The 16886-nt window shown below is 38.7% G+C and overlaps 1 protein-coding gene and 1 long non-coding RNA gene across 2 annotated transcripts in view; one reads left to right on the top strand and one right to left on the bottom strand.

Annotated features, from left to right (window-relative positions):
* Window positions 1–5551, top strand: part of MPHOSPH8 (M-phase phosphoprotein 8) — a 44541-nt gene extending 38990 nt beyond the window's left edge. The window contains exons 10-14 of the mRNA XM_008569093.1: window positions 87–241; window positions 1582–1736; window positions 3278–3405; window positions 4215–4298; window positions 5065–5551. Coding sequence (XP_008567315.1) covers window positions 87–241; window positions 1582–1736; window positions 3278–3405; window positions 4215–4298; window positions 5065–5106 — 564 coding nt within the window. The 3' untranslated portion in view covers window positions 5107–5551. The remainder of the gene's footprint in view (window positions 1–86; window positions 242–1581; window positions 1737–3277; window positions 3406–4214; window positions 4299–5064) is intronic.
* LOC103587590 lies at window positions 3–8960 on the bottom strand. The gene is made up of 3 exons (XR_550240.1): window positions 8372–8960; window positions 977–1062; window positions 3–88 (listed from the first exon to the last, which is right to left on the bottom strand). It is a non-coding gene; the product is annotated as an uncharacterized LOC103587590 (long non-coding RNA).
* Window positions 8961–16886: the final 7926 nt, after the last annotated feature.

The raw sequence follows: 16886 nt of genomic DNA, 5'->3' as shown, positions 1-16886 counted from the left end.
CATGTGTAGAGAAAGGGAACAGCACGGACTTGATAGTTATCACAGTTTACAGCGAAGTAATTATTATGCCTTTTTTCCTGATGTAGGCCTGTAAAAGAGGAAATTCAGACATTGTACGACTTGTAATTGAATGTGGAGCTGACTGCAATATTTTGTCGAAGCACCAAAATAACGCACTGCATTTTGCAAAGCAGTGCAACAATGTGCTTGTGTATGACTTGCTGAAAAGCCACTTAGAGACGTAAGTACAAAGTGAACGTGCCGTGGCTGAGTCAACAAAGTATGAGGGTACTTCAAAAAGGTAATGCTAATCTTTCTATGAACTTTTTGAAGTACCTTGTGTGGTACATCTGTTTATTTGGACACACTGTAATTGGAACAGCCTGTGTGCAACTGCTCAGGAAAAAACTGAGTAGTCATGAATTTAGTAAGTGGGATATGAATTATTTTTCTGCAAGTTATGAAGTCTTAGAAAATCTCAAACTTAATGCTGGCATGTCTAGGAGTATTTTCTTATCATCTCTTTTTTTAAATAGACTTTTATTTGTTATAGCAGTTTTAGGTTTACAGCAAAATTGGAAGATAAGAGATTTCCCAAATGCCCCCTGCCCCAACATACAGCCTCCCCCATTATCAACATCCCACACCAGATTGGTACATTTTAAAGAAATCACTGAAACTACATTGACACGGCATTATCTCCCAGAATCCAAAGTTTCTCTTTTTCTTTTTCTTTCTTTCTTTTGCTTACCTGTACCAGACCCTGGACCTTGGTGTTATCAGCACCACACTCTGACCAACTGAGCAAACCGGCCAGCTAAATCGTATTTTAGTGCAAGTTCACACTTCATAACACAAGTAAATTAATATGTTTTCATCGCTTAAGAGTTCCTTTGGCAACACATCAGAACTCCACACACAGCAGCTCACTCGATAAGAGTTATTTTCATGTAGCGAGGGCTGCAGCGGCTCTTACCTCCTCCTGACCCACCATACTCGGGATGACTTCCACCTTCATGCCTGCAGCATGGCTTCTTCAGTTCTTGGCACAGGATCTTCATTCTAAGCAGAAAATAAGGAAAATTTTTCCCTCCTTTGCTGGGAGCCTCACATAGCCAGTCACTTCTGTGGCCTCCTGGGCCAGGCCTGTTGCACACAGTGCCAGTCACAGCTGCAGGTAGTCCTAGAAGCCAGCAAGGAAGGGTGCCCAGCCTTCCTTGTTTGCCCAGGACTGAGGGGTTCTCATTTCTGATTTTTCATTCATTCTTTGATTAGACAAATATGTATTAAGCACAGTCTTTGTGCCAGGCACCGTCTGGGGATACGGAGATGGCAATATGGGGACAGACTTGCCCTCTTGGAGCTTTGGTTCCATGAAAGGAGATAAACAGTAAGACAGTGTTAGATGCTGAATGCTAAAGAAAAGCAGAGCAGGGGAGCAGGGCGAGGGTAGAGCTGCAGTTCCTTTTTAAAAAGGTTTATCTGGGAAGGCCTCGCTGGTGTTGGACAGTATAATCAATTCTGGGCTCGTGGTGCTTTTCAACATTAATATTAACAGTTCTTACTATCCTTTTCTATTAGACTTTCAAGAGTAGCAGAAGAGACAATAAAGGATTATTTTGAAGCTCGTCTCGCTCTCCTTGAGCCAGTTTTTCCAATAGCATGTCACCGACTCTGTGAGGGGCCAGATTTTTCAACAGAATTCAATTATAAACCCCCACAGAATGTACCAGAAGGTAAGCCTATGCTCACCTTCAAACCTCTCAGTTTGAAGTGTGACACTATAAATACTGAGTTTTGGACAGAACCCTTTCTTTGAACAAAACCTTAAGGAATTTCATTGTGTAAAATAGTAAACAGCAGAGCTGCTTTGAGGAGTAGACCCAATTGATGCCTGCCATCCAGGTGACTGAGGGTTCTGCAGGACTTGTTCAGAAAGTATAGAGATTAGGTCTTAATAATTATACCAGTTTTTGTTGAGTTTTATTAAAACTTAGCTTCAAGATTCTAACCCTGGAATCTTTTTTTCCCTGGATTTATTACTACTAATCTTAGCTCCATAGTAAAGTTCAAAAGCAAGAGATGAAAGGGCCAGTTCTGCTTCCTGGCCTCTCTGCTCAGCAGCTGCTTTTCAGGCATGGACAAGTGGAGAGGATACTCTCTCTGCCTGAAGGTGGAAAATCAGGCTCTGGCTTGTTTTGTTGGAAATTCTCACCCCTCATTTAAAAAATACATATTTATTGTTGCAGCAACTACTGACACATAGGTCTTCTGCTGTCTCATCATCCGAAAACATTCACAACACTATCCTCCAGTTCACCCTGAGTCATACGTAGTAAGCTCTACAGCTCCACTGAACATCCTTTACAAAGTACTCAAGACTTTTAGGATGATTATTAGTTTTTCACTTTGCTAGAATTATATAGTTTCTACTAGTTCTCAATATTTTTTTTACTTTGGAAATATTGCATGTGCATTGTAATTCTTGCATAAGCAGTAATTGATATTTTTACATTTAAGAATTTACAATAATTTAGTATATGATTTTAAAGTCAAATACCTACAATAGACAGTTTTATTAAAAAAACAAATTAACAAAAAAATTTTTAAAGAAAATGCAGCCAGCCAGTTGTGTGTAATGAACTTGGCACTGAAAAATTACAGTTTGTAGGTTTGACTGTTCACATGAACCATATGCATTGCTGGCATGAGCCCTGGCGAACAGGAACCTGAATGGGCTTCAAGGCAAGCCCATGAACCTGCCGACATCCACACCTGTGCTGCACGTGAGCAGTGTCTGCCTCCACCAGAAATTTTTATTAGTAATCTGAAATCTTACTAGACAAAGGTGCCTCGTCATCCTCACATATATAAGATCCTGGTAGATGTTCCTGACCCTGCTCTGCAGAGTGCAGTCTCCCCACATGCGCACCAGCAGGGGCTCTCAGCTGTCTGCCCCCAGGCCCCCAGGCGGCATGTACATTCAGCAGCAACATTTAAACATGACTTTTTTTTTTAATAAAAAAACTAAAATAACTTTAAAAAACACATACTAAAAGTCCATTCCAGGAGCTATCAGTAGGGATTACTTGGACAAAAATTAAAAAGGGTTCTGTGGGTTGAGAAATGCTGGGTAACATGTACAAACTTTGCAATTAGAGGCCTCAGTGGGGGCAGGATGGTGGGGTCGCCCAGGTCCAGCTCAGGGGCCTGCTGCCATCTGCATTCTTCCCTTGGGGGTCTGAAGTTGCTATCTTGTCACATTTCCTTTATTCAGGCTCTGGCATCCTGCTGTTCATTTTCCACACAAACTTTCTGGGTAAAGAAGTTATTGCTCGGCTTTGTGGACCATGTAGTGTACAAGCCGTAGTTTTAAATGATAAATTTCAACTTCCTGTTTTTCTGGTAAGATCTTCTGTAGTTCATTCAGGACTGAAAAGTACATTCTTCAGATGACTTAATTTTAAATTCCTTTGTCTTAATAAAATATGATCATTCAGTAAATGATCCAGTAAACCAGTTGTTGAGAGTGATGTTAATACCCATAATCATAAAGTAAAATTATCCTAAATTTTGTCAATCTAAATGTTAAGTTCATTTCTTTCTTATGTTAGGCTTATCATAATGTCTTATAATCAATTATTCTGCATATAAATTCTTATGGTATATACAGCCTGATATAAAATATTATGCCTTTTTCTACCATTATAATTAAAAATGTTGCTTAAGGAAGAAGCGTAGGAAATTTTCATGTTTCTAATACCCCAGTACTGTACAACATTGGTTATATTTATCCTTAGTTTTAATGTGTAATTAATCTATTGGTGGCTCTATAAATTCTTCATTAACATCATAGAACATGCTCTCGAAGAATCTTTGTACATAATTCTTTTGCTGCCATCAAAATTCTTTCCTTGGGCTGAATTAAGCAAAATTAATGGGGTATGGGCATTCTTAACACTTGTGCTGTATATATGGTTGGGTGCATCCTCATCCCAAAGATATGTGTGGATATTGTTTTTTGTCACTTTTATCTTTTTAATAAATCAAGGGAGAAATCAAAAAAAGTAAAATAAATTCCAGCGTATTGCTCATACTGCTTACCACCAGTGGAGTCTTCAAGATTTCTGGTCTCTATTTTAAAAACTTTGTTTCTAAATGTAGAAGTTTATCTGAAAAATACTGACTTTATTTTTTTTCTCTTTCCACTTTAGGACAGTCATTTCGTTTACTCGTTCAGCCCTGCTGCAGGTCCGAATAAACTCTTTATAAGGTTGTCTGAAGCACCCTCCGCTAAGGTGAAAATGCATTTCTCATAGTTAGTGTTTCTACTCAAATCGTTACCCAGATTACTTTATCATCATTAGAAAAAAAACTTTTCAAGTATGTCATTGTGTTCCCTGGTCTCTGAAGTTTGAGTGCCCATCCTAGAGACGAGCGCTCCCTACAGTAGAGACACCAGGTGCACTCATCTGTCTAAATCTAACATGAATCATTAGACATAAATAATGTGCTGAGAGGGACTACATTTAAAGTGAGAACACCTCTCTACAGTACCTAGTTGAGTTGCCACATGTACGAGGGTACTTCAAAAAGGTTGTAGAAAAATAGAATTAAAAGATAATATAAATCTTTCCATGAACTTTTTGAAGGCCCCCCTCATATGTCTTTAGGCCAGTCACCAATCCCTCTGTGAGAATGAAAGCTGGACTAAAATAGCCTAATAATGCAATTATTAAAAATAACCTAAGGGCCGAGCCCGCGGCGCACTCGGGAGAGTGCGGTGCTGGGAGCGCTCCTGCCGCGGGTTCGGATCCTATATAGGGATGGCCGGCGCTCACTGGCTGAGCGCGGTGCAGCCGGTCTCAAAAAAAAGGACCTAAAATCAGATTATAAGCACTCAGAATAATGTTCTTTTTATATAACTCTAACCATGTAAATTGATAAATTGAAAATATCGCCAAATAAGAGAAACAGTCTTGGCCAATGGGTGTTTTTCCCTCCTCTTCGTGAGAAAGGGGAGTTACATTTCTGCAATGACACAGGCATGTCCTCTCTCCACAGGTGAAGCTGCTCATCGGTGCATACAGAGTGCAGCTGCAGTGACCAAATGATGGGTGGAATCATTTTCAGACCGATTCCTAAATGCTCTCTTCCAAGCAGTTTGGAATTCTTCTGGCACACCTAAAACTTTCAAATGTAAAGTTTCATCTGTAAACCTCTTGCAGTTTAATCCTGCCATCTGTTATAGTCTGTAAAATGGGATATGGTGGCTCCAAGATATTATAAAATATAAGTATTTGTGCCAGTATCTCAACTTGGGTCCATACTGCATATTTCAATTTTTCCACAATGTGGAATGGTACATATGAGGATTATTTAAGAACACTAAAGGAAAGACTCCTTAACTTGAGATTTCTACTAACCTTGGTGAATTTGTGTCTTTAAAGTCAAGAGTAAAGCATGTGCTTACAGGAAGGGAGCCACGTTCTATTCAGGTTACCCAGGCACTGAATAAAGTGTGGATTTGCTGCCCTAGAAGGATGAGTAATTAATGTGGTGATTTCAGAGGAGTTTGAATCTTTTTCTAATATGCCCTTGCCACACATCCCCTGAGCAGAAAGGGCAGAGTTGGCAATAATGTTATAAACATGCAGTTATTGATTATCCTTCCAAAAAGTAACAAGACGGCTGGCTGGTTAGCTCAGTTGGGTTATAACACCAAGGTACAGGGTTCAATCCCTGTTACTGGCCAGCTGCCAAAAATGAATAAATAAATAAAAATCTAAGATGTAGCATGATTGTAAATCAGGATATTATGAACACTACCAAATAATTTTGAAAAGCCAGATCCTGTGTCCTTGTTTTGAACACTGGCTAGCAAAGTCTCACTCTTACATGCTCTGAAGAAATATTTGGCAAACACTCATAAATCAAGCTCAGTCTGGAGTATTCGAAAAGCTGGACGTTGTTTAGTTCAATAGCTTATAAGTGCATTAAATGCAATTTTAATGAAAGTTTTTCAGAATGTCACATTACAATGATACGCCCACATACACTGTATAGACATTTCAGAGAACTATTTTTACTTTAAATCCTAAACGGCCTTTTCCCGTAGTTTTCTCAGTAAAACACGAAGATGTTGGTTTTACTTTTCCTTTGTGTCAAGTCTCAAGGCTTCAAAACAAAATGGACGTGAAACGTGTGGGGTTTTTTCAGTTAAATGATGGTTGGGATTGGACTTTTTCAACTAAATTGTGTCACATACCAGTACTCTGACTTCACAGCTTTCTGGAAGTAGTAGTTATAAGATGAGTTAACAACAGTGCAGGTAGGAGCAGAAAGGGAGGAGACAAGTAGTCAACTACATAGGAGGGTACTTCAAAAAGTTCATGGAAAAATAGAATTAAAAGGTAATACATTCTTTCCATGAGTTTTCTCAAGTACTCTTGAATAGAGAAATGAGGTTTTTTTTTTTTTTTAATTCTGTTATCTGAAAATCATGCCTATGATGAACAGCTTAATAGGAACACAGAAGGTGACCTGCTGTTGTATCAAGGAGGCAAAGCAGTGTAAGATAGAAATCAAGTACAAAACCTGCACACAGTTCCTTTAGTAGTTTAGGCTGAGAAATATGGAAGCTATGCAAAGTCAGCAAGGATGAAATCTGTAATAGGTGAGAATTACTGATTAATGAAAATTTGCAATAACTTGGAGTAACACTATCTCTGTTATCTGTATGTCAGCTTTTACCAGATGTGCCAGTAACTTCTTTGTGTAAGCACAGTTATATGCCTTCTAGGAGCAGTGTGACATGAGCCATGCAGCTTTATTTTTGCATTGTTTCGCTCTAACCCATAGCTTCTCTACAGCCGTAAAAAAATCCATTTGTTTTTGCGGGGGTGAATAAAAATAAGTAAATGATAAAAGTTCCGGTTTCTTAAGGATGAAGAGGACTCGAATCAGCTAGAAACTACCCTCAAGAGGCTTCTTGCTGGTGAGGAGGTTCCCTGTCAGGCACTGTAGCTAATGCTGCTTTAGCACATTAATAAATAGAATGTTGGGGGGGGGGTAGTGAGCAGTGATTCCTTTGGGAAACAAGGCAGTTCTCCAGCAGCACCTTACTAAAAGATTTATGGACATGCTTAGAACTACAAGTCAAGGCCAAAGCAATCTCCTTGTACAAGGTACTTCAGAAAGTTCATGCAAAAATGGAATTAAAAGTAGGAGTTGGAAGTACCCTCATAGTCAAGAAAGTGTGCACAGTACAACACATGTAACAGGTTTACTGTCTCACAGATGATCTTAGGAGTAAGCAGTCCACCACAAATAACCACATTCACTAAAAAGCAATTAGCACAGATAATTTACTTCAATTTCATTCTAACTTTAAAACTGTCATCTTTCCTCTGCCATTATTCCTTTCGAGTGTATATGAGAATTGCACGTTTTTTATCTGCAAAGCCTGCCTAGTACTGAAAAGAGGGACTCAATAAATGTTGAATAGCTATGATTAGATATGAGGAGTTTGGTTTCAGTCCAGGAATATAAAATTATTCTACCTTATTCACCATCTTAAGTCAATCCTATCTTGATTCTGAAATGTGTAGAATTTTATTCAGTAGACTGATCAGGAGGTTTTAATTTGAGACTCAGATACTCCTTTTTAAATTCTTTTTGGGCCGAGCCCATGGCACACTTGGGAGAGTGCAGCGCTGGGAGCGCAGGGTTTGGATCCTATATAGGGATGACCGGTGCGCTCACAGCCGGTCAAAAGGACAAAAAAAAAAAAAAATTCTACTTTTTACTATGTTTATATGCAGCATACTGGGCAGCCTTCAAAGTTAACCACCATCTCAAATGTACTTAAGCCAGAATGTTAACAATCAGAAAGGGCCTGATAAAGCCCTTAACATGAAAGGATAGTTGCTTAGAATAAAAACTGGGAGATATAAAAAAGCTCAGGAAGATGATTCACAAAACAGAGGCAAAAGCAGGACACCTAAAATAGAGTATAAAAAAACTGATTCATGAGATGAAATAACATAAGATAAAGAATTTTCTTGTTTTTTGTTGGTTAGCCAGTACGGAGATACAAACCCTTGACATCGTTAAAAGTTTAAAGTTTAAGCTTTGTTAGCTATTGTGACATAACTTCAGACAGGACCAGTGGTGGAATCCATGCTGCTCTCTCCTTGTCTTCTGACCTGCAGATGATGCTCCTTTAAAAAGTGAGGCTGGGATTTCTAGACCCAACTTCTCCCTCCAAGTATGGATGAGCCTTACTTACTAGTTAAACTGCAAATACGTAATGACAGTGAGGCTGCACAGTTCCATCATGACCAATTTTTTTTAAAGATCGGGAAGTTACCATCTTTCCGTCTGGACGGTCATCCTGAGCATCCTGGTATCCAGATTCCCAGCTGGAAGAAGAAAATAATCACTACAGCACATCCTATCTGTTTTGCTCATGACCCCCATTACTTGCTTGCCTTGAGCCAAGTCACACAGCGTTAGTAAAACCATGATTTTTCTCCCAACAATGCCACATTTATTAGTTCCTATTGTGAGGAATGACCCAAAATTGTGGGGTAGAGGATGGTAAAAACCCTCTACTAGTTCCCAGTTACAGGAAATTGGAAAGGTGGTTGATTATTCTCAATTTGTGGGCTGCTACCATAATACTTTTCAACCAGTAAAACCACCACCACACAGAGTAGACAACATCTTAAATCCTTTACAAAAACAAAAACCCTAACTAAAAAATGGAAACTTCTGCCTGATGAGTGATCTAACAAAATAATAATTTTACTATTCCAGACAGCATTTTAACCACAGAAAATGTGCCCGAGGCATGTTTTAAAATGTAAAATGTTATGTTTGCTCACATATCCATAACTTGTGTATATAAATGCATTAAAAAGACTTGTTTTCTAGCTTGTTTCTCCTGTGTCAAAGGCATTTTTCTCACGAAAATTTTGACGTGAAAAAGACAGGTCTTTGGGGCCGGCCCAGTGGCGCACTGCTACAGTGCACCGCTTAGGAGCGCGGTGGGGCTCCCGCCGAGGGTTCAGATCCCACATACAGACCGGCCGCTCACTGAGCGAGGTGCGAGCGCGACACCGAGGGTTGCGATCCCGTTGCCGGTCCCGGTCCGGTACGGGCGCGACACTGAGGGTTGTGATCCGTTGCCGGTCACGAAAAAAGACAAAAAGGAAAAAAAAAAAAAAGACAGGTCTTTCTTCATTGGTAAATGAGAACTAATATCCATAATATATTTTTCTAGAGAATGAAGAAAGAGGTTTCAGTCATAAAATAATCTGTTGGACCAGAATCACTGAGCAGCAGACCTAAAAAGAATTCAAGAAATGAATTAATAAATTTAACCTACAGAAATATTCTTTCTCTAGTCCAGTTTCTTGTACACCTGATATTAAGTGAACTTTTATAGAGATTACCTAAGTACCTGAAAAGTTAAATTCATTAGAAAGCAGTGATTCTCCAAAGGTGATCCCACCTGGGAACTGCACCTGGAAACTTGTTAGAAATGCAAATTCTCAGTCCTAAATCCAAAAGGGCTAAACAGTCAAGTGTTAAAACAAACTCTCCAGGGATTCTGCCACACTTTTCAAAGTGAGAACTACTTGTTTTAAAGGAGAGCCTGAAGGTACTGAATGTTTTAAACTAAGGAAACTGCCATGGAAATAGCTATTTCTTAACTGTAATAAAAGCAGATTCAGTGCTTGTCACATCTGTTAGAATTTTAAATGTGTGTTTGGCATTTTAATAATTTAACTTCCCTTACATATCTTCTTGGAATCAACCAGTGTTTCCTTTCACTGACTTTACTAGAAATCTATAATGAAAAGCAGCTATTTTAAAATAACAGCATTCACATTTTTAACCAAAATTAACTTTGAAATCGTAAAGTTCCAATGACAGAGCTACTTGACAATTATAAAATGTCCCCTCTCTGATTTGTGCCGTAGATAGCCTATGTACATTACATTTTTCCCTTACCCATAGATTCTGAGATTATTCCTTCAAATTTTAAGTAAGGGATCTACATATTTAATCCAAACAAAATGTCCATAGAATACAAACATCCCAGGGCTGGCCCATGGCTCACTTGGGAGAACGTGGTGCTGACAACACCAAGTCTTGGGTTAAGATCCCCTTACCGGTCATCTTTTTAAAAAAGGTACGTAAGTGCTTCTCAAACAGTGTGCACAGAAATCCCTTAAGGTCATGTTAAAATGAACATTCTAACTCAGCAGTTCTCTGTGTCCTACTTGGAAATCCTGCATTTCCAACAAGCTCTAAGACAATGCTGTCACTCTTGGCCCCCAGGACCACACCTGTCGTGTCAAGACAGAATAATGTTTATCACCACCAGATAAGGTGGCTAGGAAAGAAAAATGCTTAAAATAATACTTTCTGGATGTATTAGGATGACAATATACTCACTTGGGTTTTGTCATAAATATATTAATGTGTTTCTATAAAATTTTATGTCTGACATAACAAAAAAAGAAAAAGAAAAATTGGGACCCCTTCATCCAAAGAGTAGACAGCAGAGAAGGAGGAATGGAACTAGTATTTCTAGCATGGATCTGATTTTATAAAATTATGCCATTTTTAAGATTACACACTTTCCAAAGGAATGTAAGACTAAAATTAGTTTGGGATCACTAAAAACCCAAAAACTTGAGAATTTTTTTTTCCTTTGTAAATTACACTTCTTTAATATATCATTTCTCCTTAGTCCAGTTGATAACACCAAGGTCCAAGGTTCGATCCCTGTACCAGTCAGCTGCCAAAAATTTAAACAAATCAGTGTACACATTACTACCAATGCCAAAAGAGGGCAGTTTGGAGTTAAAATCCCCTTAGCTATGACCCCAGGGTTTCCATATCAGGACAGGTGGAGCGCCATAGCGATTTCTGCTTCAGCCACAAACTATTCACAAATACTCTAACTCAAAACACTGGGACCTTCCCATTATAGTCAACAGAATCAGAATCAGTAAGAATGACTAAAGGAAACTAAGAAGAAATGAATATTCGAACTGTCAAAAATTAATGAACAGATGCTGACTGACCTGAAAGAAGTATGATTCCAGCATTCCTGGTCTTTAAACTCTTCTGAATTACACTGGAAGATGAACTTTTGGTAGCTTCACCCATGTTTTCTTTTATCATCCTAGGGACATTATAAAGACAGATTTAGTGTTCTAAAAACAACTTTCAATGATTAATTAAAAAACAAGTGTTAACTCATCTCAAAGTTCTTAACAGGAATCAAGGTTAAGATACCATCTTGTGCTCCATGTTTTAACTATTTCCATTGAGTAAGGATTATGTATTTCAATTTAGTAAGGATCTTCCTTTTAATTCAAAATATTCCCCATTTCCTCAAAGAACATCAACCGACTTGTCAGCTTAATTTTATCTTTTGGAATTAGGTAGGCACTATTGAATCCTATACCCTAATTTCCAAATCTGATGATGACTTAAAATATGTTCTTAAGCATCTATTTCACTAAATCCTTCCTTTTATTATTTCCATAGGCTCTCTTGTATGCATTGTTGGTCGCTCAGCACAACAGAGCTTTAAACCCTACAAAGAATCCTAATTCCTCCCAAAATCTTATTCTATTTGGACTAAGGCAGGGCATACAAATGTCTGTTGTGCTCCATCAGAAAAAGACTCTCTTACCCTAGTAATACCTTGGATCAGTGTTTTCCAAACAGTGCGCCCAAGATTTTTCACTAGGCAACAGGTTTATGTTTACTGTTGTCTTATCCTTATAAAATGTGTTTTATTACACACCTAAAATGTTAATACAAAGTACACAATTGCAATTTAGAAATAAACACAATCATAAAGATTTGTGCTCAGTTTTTTAAAAACTGTTAGGGGTACATCATTACAAGATATTGGAAATCACTACACAAATCAGTATTGTTTTGAAAACCCATCTGGGTCTCAAATTCACCTGAAAATTGAATGAAGTATGAACTCCGGCCAACCCCCCAAAAAGGTATGTAAAATATTCGTGCAAAATGTATGAACACAAAATTTTACATATAATTTAAGGAGATTCATAGATCTACTAATGCACCTCCATGATCCAACAGGGCCCATGGTCCCATTAAAAAAACAATAATTTTTGAAACAAGGCATGCCCATAAATCAACGAATTATTTTTTATATTTCCACCAGCAACTGGCATTCTACTGCACAAAATACTTGTTGAGGATCTGCTTCTAAGCTCATTTGCATTCTTAAATTGGTTTCATAAGTATATTGATTCTATATGTATGCCTTTGGTAATGTTAAGTCAGACAAGGAAAATAAATGGAACCAAAAACTGAACTTGGACAACAGGAATTAATTTTTCTGTGACATGACACCTGGTCTACTAAAAACTTAAGGAAAAAAAAGCTTAAGCCTTCTCAACTTTTCAGAAATGTGAATCTGCAATTTGTAGAACATTAACTTTATTGAAACCCAGAAAGGTAATCTCCAGAATTTAGTCAGGTTCTAGTTGTCTTTAAAAGGGTGGCTATCTTAATATCTGTATATTCAGTATTCAAAAACAATCACTAGAGTTATGTTTAAAGAGGTAGTCTTACAAACAAGACAAGGTTTATTGTATACTGCATTGTGATCAACCTTAATAAAAGAATCACAATGAACTACTGCACAAATATATCCATTCAGTGATACTCATAATATGGATTTAAAAATCTGTGAAGACTCGAAAAGTTGACACACAAAGACAGAAGAACTTAATAGTTTCTGGTTCTGAAAACCAGCTGTCTCCAAGTGACACTGCCAAATAAGAAAAAAAAGACCAACCAATAATTGCATTAAAAGAAAAGTTTCCCTCAACTGAAATCTTAAAGCATAATTGTAACGAAGACTATATGACATAACCTTGACAATAGTAGTCTGTCTTTTATTTTAGAATAAAACTGTTAAGAATTTCGTACACATGAGTGTTTGGCTTTAAACCAAAACACGTGAATTAAGGGCCGGCCCGGTGGCGTACTGCTACAGTGCGTCGCTTGGGAGCACGGCAGCGCTCCCGCCAAGGGTTCGGATCCCACATACAGACCGGTTCCTGCTCACTGGCTGAGCGAGGTGCGGACGCAACACCAAGGGTTGCGATCCCGTTGCCGGTCCCGGTCCGGTACGGGCGCGACACTGAGGGTTGCGATCCATTGCCCGACACGAAAAAAGACGAAAAGGAAAAAAAAAAAAAAAAAAAACGTGAATTAAGATTGAAAAAACATTTGAATTAAGATTGTAAACACTGAGTAGAGACATTTTTCATATAGTAAGAAATGTAAAGTCAATACCGCATATACTTTTCTGATGTCTTAAAAAACAGAACATTAAAGATACAGAAGCCCCATTCTTAAGAGAATAGTTAACTATGTGACAGTACACCTACCATTCTCCTGGCCTTTGAATGAAAGGAGAGAGAGACCCTTTTTCACTGAGGATGCAAGGGGGATGTACTTTTATGTTGGACTACAGTAAAAGTAAACTGCATTTTTTTTTTTTTTTTTGTCTTTTTCTGTGACTGGTAAGGGGATCGCAACCCTTGGCTTGGTGTTGCCCACACCGCGCTCAGCCAGTGAGCACACCGGCCATCCCTATATAGGATCCAAACCCGCGGCAGGAGCGCCGCTGCACTCCCAAGCGCTGCACTCTCCCAAGTGTGCCACGGAGCCGGCGCATAAACCGCATTTTTTAGTTCAAGATAACAGGTGATTATTATTAACTTAACTGAACACCCTCCCCGCTATTTTAAAAGTTCAATATTTCAAGTAAATTACTGTCCCATCCCAAAGTCCCACAGTTATTTAATGTATCAACTAGTTCACCTATCATGAAAAGACACTGGAAACAAATTATCAAATAATATACAACAGCTTATTTTTCATCATATACTTAAAACTACCTTACTGTTACTTGATTGAAGATAACATGTAAATGAGTTTATTCAGAAAAACATTTCTTGTGTTTCATCACATACTCGTGCACTAAATAACAGCAGAATGTTATATTGTGGGGGGAATCACTCAAATATCAAACAAGTATAATCTGCACTGTTATGTGTCAATCACCTATGTAAATGTAGGAGAAACCAGGAGCTAAATGAAATCAGTGATTGAGGCAAGAGGATCAACCTCAGTCCTTCCACCTGGCACATCCTCCTATTTCTGAATTAGAGCTGTATCCCAACAACTGTATTTATATGAAAATATATTGATTGTTAAATGCTTTAATGACTTGTCTTAACACAGGATGCCAACACATTTTCTAAAAAGAAACTGAAGTCTAAAAACAGAAGGGGAGTTTTAAAAAGTCACACTATTAAAATGTACAAAATTCCATCTTATTGGTTACAAGATTTGAGAAAGTACGACTGTACAAGCCAGATTAATACAAAACACAAAAACAATGCATAAGAAAAACCATAAAATATAGTAGTAAATCTCGTGTCTCAAACTTTTTCTGCTTCTTCGTCATCTGAAATTGCAACCTCCTCCCATCAGCAAGAGCTCCTGATACCGCCCCGCACTGCATCTCTCAATCAGAGCTTTTACCAACATTATACATAGACATACTTAACTTCTGACCATTAAAGCTACATCCACTTTACTGTCTCTCCTCTTATGTATTCATCTGTTTACTAATACTGATCTTTACAGCCCACGCCACCACCGCCTCCCATCTCCCCTTAATGATCTAATTGGTCGAGCTGCTTGGATTCTGGTTCTCCTCTAGTCAGTCCTCTGTGAACACCTAAAATGATCCTTTTCTAAAACATAAACTAGATGACATCACTACCTGGCCCAAACTCTCCAAGTGACTTCCCATCCCATTCAGGCAACAGTCCCAGCTCTGGGTGGTCACTGCTCTACATCGTGCACTCTCAACGGGGCAGCATCGCCCCCAAGAGGGAGACCACAAGCTGGGGGGGGAAGAGAGAGAACAAAAATCTTATTGTTTATGTATGAAGCACAGACACAGCAAATACTTAGGAGACATAGGGCATCGCCCCCAAGAGGGAGACCACAAGCTGGGGGGGGAAGAGAGAGAACAAAAATCTTATTCTGTTTATGTATGAAGCACAGACACAGCAAATACTTAGGAGACATAGGAAGTTACCTGGTCGTCAAGGTTTCAATGGAGGGGGGTCAATTAGAAAAAAAACGTGTAAAAAGGCTTCTGCAGGAGGAGCAGTAATGAAAACAAGGTTGGGAAATGCTTCTGCCATAGACATTTTCCTGTCATCTTTGCTGTAAATCATAACCCCCTCATCTGGGAACTGGCTCACCTACAATACCTCTAACTTTGCAAATCCTACCCTTTTGATCTTGCAGGTATCAGCTCATGTCTCCTCAGAGAGGCCTTCCCTGACCATCCTATCTAAAATGAATGTGTCGGGCCGGCCCGGTGGCGCACTGAATAAGTGCGCCGCTTGGGAAGCGCGGCGGCGCTCCCGCCCGAGGGTTTGGATCCCACATACAGACCGGTTCCCGCTCACTGGCTGAGCGAGGCGCGGGAGCAACACCGAGGGTTGCAATCCCGTTGCCGGTCCCCGGTCCGGTGCGGGGGCAACACTGAGGGTTGCGATCCGTTGCCGGACACGGAAAAAGACAAAAGACAAAAAATAAAAATAAATAAATAAATAAAATAAAATGAATGTGTCTGTTTCCCCAATGCACAATAACGTGCGAGTATACTCCCGCTGTATCCCCAGTGCCTACAACAGTTCCCAGTACAGCCACGGCAAATATAAAGTTAACTCGAATAACTACAGTATGTGATGAAACAAAACACTGTTCATTCTACATTCATACTTGAGGAGGTAACACTCCACAGTTACAATGAATACTGAAATATGAGGTGGAATTAAAAAAAACCCTGACCAAGGATATTTTTGGTTTTCAAATCGCAAAATGCGATTGAAGTCATTCGAGTCCCTGGGTATACAATATGCATACAATGTATATACAATTGCTTAACGTTATGGTCTGGATATAAAATTTTTAATAAATCATTTGCTATGAAGTTTTCATACATAATTGACTGAATAGCAAACCATAATTCTTTGATAATGAACACTTTAACCTATTTTTAAATCTTTGGTAAGTCCTAGATTAATCTAAAATATAGCTTAGAGCCTCCATTCTTCTTGGTTTGTAAATAAAGTACATATTTCCCCTCTCCCCCCAGTATTTCCAAATAATACAAGATGTGAATTCAAAGTGAGATTGCAATATAAATATCAAAGACAGGAATTATTCTAGAGGACTCACTCTGTGATTCTTCCTATTCTCAATACTTAAGAAACAAATTCATGTTAGCTATTGGAGGGTATCAATATTAATAACGCCCATTCTCATCCCTGGAGAACTGTTATTCTGTAGAATTTTTTAAATGGAAAGGATTTGGGGGGGAAAAAAAAAAAAGGAAGAGATTTGGAATTGAGTCTAATGCCCTCCTTTTATATCACAAAAGAATATACTATATACTATACACTATAGAACTAAGTATAATACCTCTCATAAAGGCAAACTGTTAACATTCAACACGTCTTTTTTTTTTTTTTAAAGATGACCAGTAAGGTGATCTTAACCCTTCACTTGGTGGTGTCAGCACCACACTCACCCAAGTGAGCCACAGGCCAGCCCAGCATGTCATTTTTAAAAACCTAACTTACTGATAGCTCTCCAAAACATTAGTATAGTTTATCTGATAAAACAGGGCACTTATGGGGGCCGGCCCGGTGGCGCACTAGATAGTGTGCCGCTTGGGAAGCGTGGTGGCGCTCCCGCCGAGGGTTCGGATCCCACATACA

The sequence above is a fragment of the Galeopterus variegatus genome, unplaced genomic scaffold, assembly GCF_000696425.1.
Source record: "Galeopterus variegatus unplaced genomic scaffold, G_variegatus-3.0.2 Scaffold465, whole genome shotgun sequence".
Classification (NCBI taxonomy): domain Eukaryota; kingdom Metazoa; phylum Chordata; class Mammalia; order Dermoptera; family Cynocephalidae; genus Galeopterus; species Galeopterus variegatus.
This window is presented reverse-complemented; position numbering and strand designations above follow the sequence as displayed.